Consider the following 3,003-nt stretch of genomic DNA (forward strand, 5'->3'; position numbering starts at 1 on the left):
ATTGGCCAAAAAGTGAATTCTATTGGGGATTCAGCATTTTCTAAATGTTCATCATTAATAAATATCACAATTCCTGATTCATTAACAAGGATTGAATCTGGTGTATTTCAATATTGTTCATCATTAAGAACAATTATTATTGGCCAAAATGTAAATTCTATTGGGGATTCAGCATTTGCACAATGCAGTAATCTCACATGTATTTACTTTTTAGGTTATATAACACCAATTATCGAAGATAATGCTTTTGATGAAATTGTAACTAATTTTGTTATGACATCCGATTTATATCAAAATGAAACATTTGGTAAACTTAACATATCCAAAGGAACGCCAATTGATGAATGTGATCAACATCCTTGGTCAACACATACATTTACAAAATCAAATACATATACAAACACATTCACTCAATCAAATACATATACAAACACATTTACAAATACATTTTCGAAATCAAATACATTCACTCAATCAAACACAATAATAACTAATTTATATTCATATACATTAACATATTATATATATTTAACACAATCATATTCTGTTTACACAATGTATTTAACAAATTCTTTATTACTTACATTATATAATACATGTTACTCTTATATTTCTACAGAAATAATACACTATGAATACACAATTATTCAGTATTCTTTCTATAACTTAGATTATTCTTTGATAATGTTTACATATTATCAAACTCAATCTCAGCCAACTAAAAAGATTTCAACTAATGCATTAATAGGCATTATCTGTGGTTCAATTATAGCTGTTTTATTGATCATTGGAATAATAATTTTTACAATTCGAAGAAGTAAGAAAATCCCAATCAAAACTACTGAAATCCTTTCTGAGTCTTCATCAGACGATGAAAAGCAAACCATACATATTAATGATGAATTTAACAATGCAATACAACATGATGAAGATCAATGGTTAATACAATAAAGAGATTTTAATCTAAAAATAAAAAAGATTAAATTTTAACCAATAAAAGTAATTAAGATTTTTAATGGTATTTGTTTTGGTGTGAATTTTAATTAAAAATTTCTTCTTTTGTAAAATATTTAAACTCTGAAACTTTCAAGGATAGGACGATACGTTCAGTTTGACTTTAAAAAGTTGATACACTGTGAAAATTTGAATACTTTATTTTACATCAAATTAAAATGCTTCCGCAGCCAATTCCCTGTTTCAGCTCCAATTCATTCACCTTTGTATTATTCGGTTGTGATTGTGCTTGTTTTAAGCTCCATTAATGGAGGAGCCCAATACATTACGATTTGACTTGATATCATTTGAAAACAAATTTTATTATGTTGTAAAGACAAAAAGCAAATTTATAACACTGTTTAGTACAAACAACAAATTAAACATAATATTCAAGATATCCAATGTTTCTATTATTACGAGAAATAACTCAGATGAGAATCCATGAATCAAAAGTGATCCAAATATTAAATACGCCCGATCATTTTCACAAGACACAGATATATAAACATCATAAAAATATTTGATAACATTCCAATTCGTCAAAAAGAAATCACAACACAACAAAGCAAAGAAGAAGAATATAAACATTTAAAGTATCCCATTAAAACAACATCATCAACACTTAACATTATATTGAAATAAACATTGTACCACTCGTAGAATTCTCTTCAAATTCAGATACAAATCTTAGATAAACATTAAGAACTTTCATATAATTCAAAATGAAATTGTTCAAACGAAAAACTTCAAGAAATAATTTTGCAAAATATGTTTTATTTACACAACACTGAATGAATGAACAGAAATGAAATTTCATCATAATTTTGTTGGAGCCAATCCACAACACATTTTCCATATAACGTTTCTGAATATCAAATCTTTTTATTAAATGTTCAAATCAAAACCAAGTTGACTTGTTTCAGTTTTCTTGATCTTCCTGGTTCTGGTTCTGCGCATCTGCGTCCTGGTTCATGGACTTGCGTATGTGGCCCAGCAAGTACGTGAACAAGTCCTCAGGCTCCTCCAAGTGCGGGAAGTCTCCGCCCTTCTTCATCAGCGCGATTTTGCAATCAGAGAATGTCGACGATGAAATAAAAGGGGTAATGATTTGCAGCTTTCGGTCGAGAGGCTCGATTGACATTATCCTTTGCTTGTCGACGTTGACCTTTAGCGGGAGAGATTGCGACATTCGCAATTGTATCTTTTGCGCGACATTCTTTTTGTCGGCGTACGCATACGATTTGGTCTCGTACCCAATGCCGGCATCCGGATTGCTTTAGCTCTTCCTCCAACTTCGATTTGGCAATAAGATAGCCGAAGACTGAAAATGATGAAATGGAACGTGGAATAAAAAATGAGTTCTCTGTGTATGAGTTTGTGAGCGTAAGCGTCTCGATTTTTGCGGGAAATTGTGGATAGGCTTGGATTTGAAGGCAAATGAATCCGCCTAAATCACAGCCAACAAGATGGACCTTTTCTAAGTGAAGGTATAAGCAGAACTGTCTTATTGTTCGCATGAGGTCGGTGAATTGCGCATGATGTTGATCAAAATGTTTATTCGATAGTAATATATTATGTCTCCAATCTAAATATAATGTCGAAGATAATTTCCAATGTTGTTCTTTATTAATATTAATACTTAATGAATAATTAATTTCGAATTCTTGTAATAAATCTTTATATATCTTTTGATCATGTTCTTGATTGTGTAAATTATATAAATGTTGTTGTTTAATTGATTTGGAGAAGTTGCCTTATTGAATTTAAATTATTTGTTACAATCATTTTCCAAAACTTGTCAAAACTTTTATTTTAACGTTCGTTTCATACCACAAGAAGAATTGGATCTCGTTTAAATTGGTGATATTTTTACTTATGAAAGAGTAGTTGATTAAGTCAGAAAAAAAATCAAAATTTTTTTTGTCTTGGATTCCATATTAGATGCCAAAAATATCAGTAAAATATTAATCTTTATAGAGTTTAAACAAAAAATCAATTTGTGCTAAT

At 29.7% G+C, this 3,003-nt stretch overlaps 1 protein-coding gene across 1 annotated transcript; it reads right to left on the reverse strand.

The window, feature by feature from the left end:
- Positions 1 to 2,066: 2,066 nt before the first annotated feature.
- GO595_005737 (uncharacterized protein) lies at positions 2,067 to 2,513 on the reverse strand (the record flags this gene model as incomplete). The annotated part of the gene is made up of 1 exon (XM_067919013.1): positions 2,067 to 2,513. The coding sequence occupies one exon, from the start codon at positions 2,511 to 2,513 to the stop codon at positions 2,067 to 2,069; it is 447 nt and encodes a 148-aa protein (XP_067774116.1).
- Positions 2,514 to 3,003: the final 490 nt, after the last annotated feature.

This window comes from Histomonas meleagridis (genome assembly GCF_020186115.1).
Source record: "Histomonas meleagridis strain 2922-C6/04-10x chromosome Unknown contig_39, whole genome shotgun sequence".
NCBI lineage: Eukaryota > Parabasalia > Tritrichomonadida > Dientamoebidae > Histomonas > Histomonas meleagridis.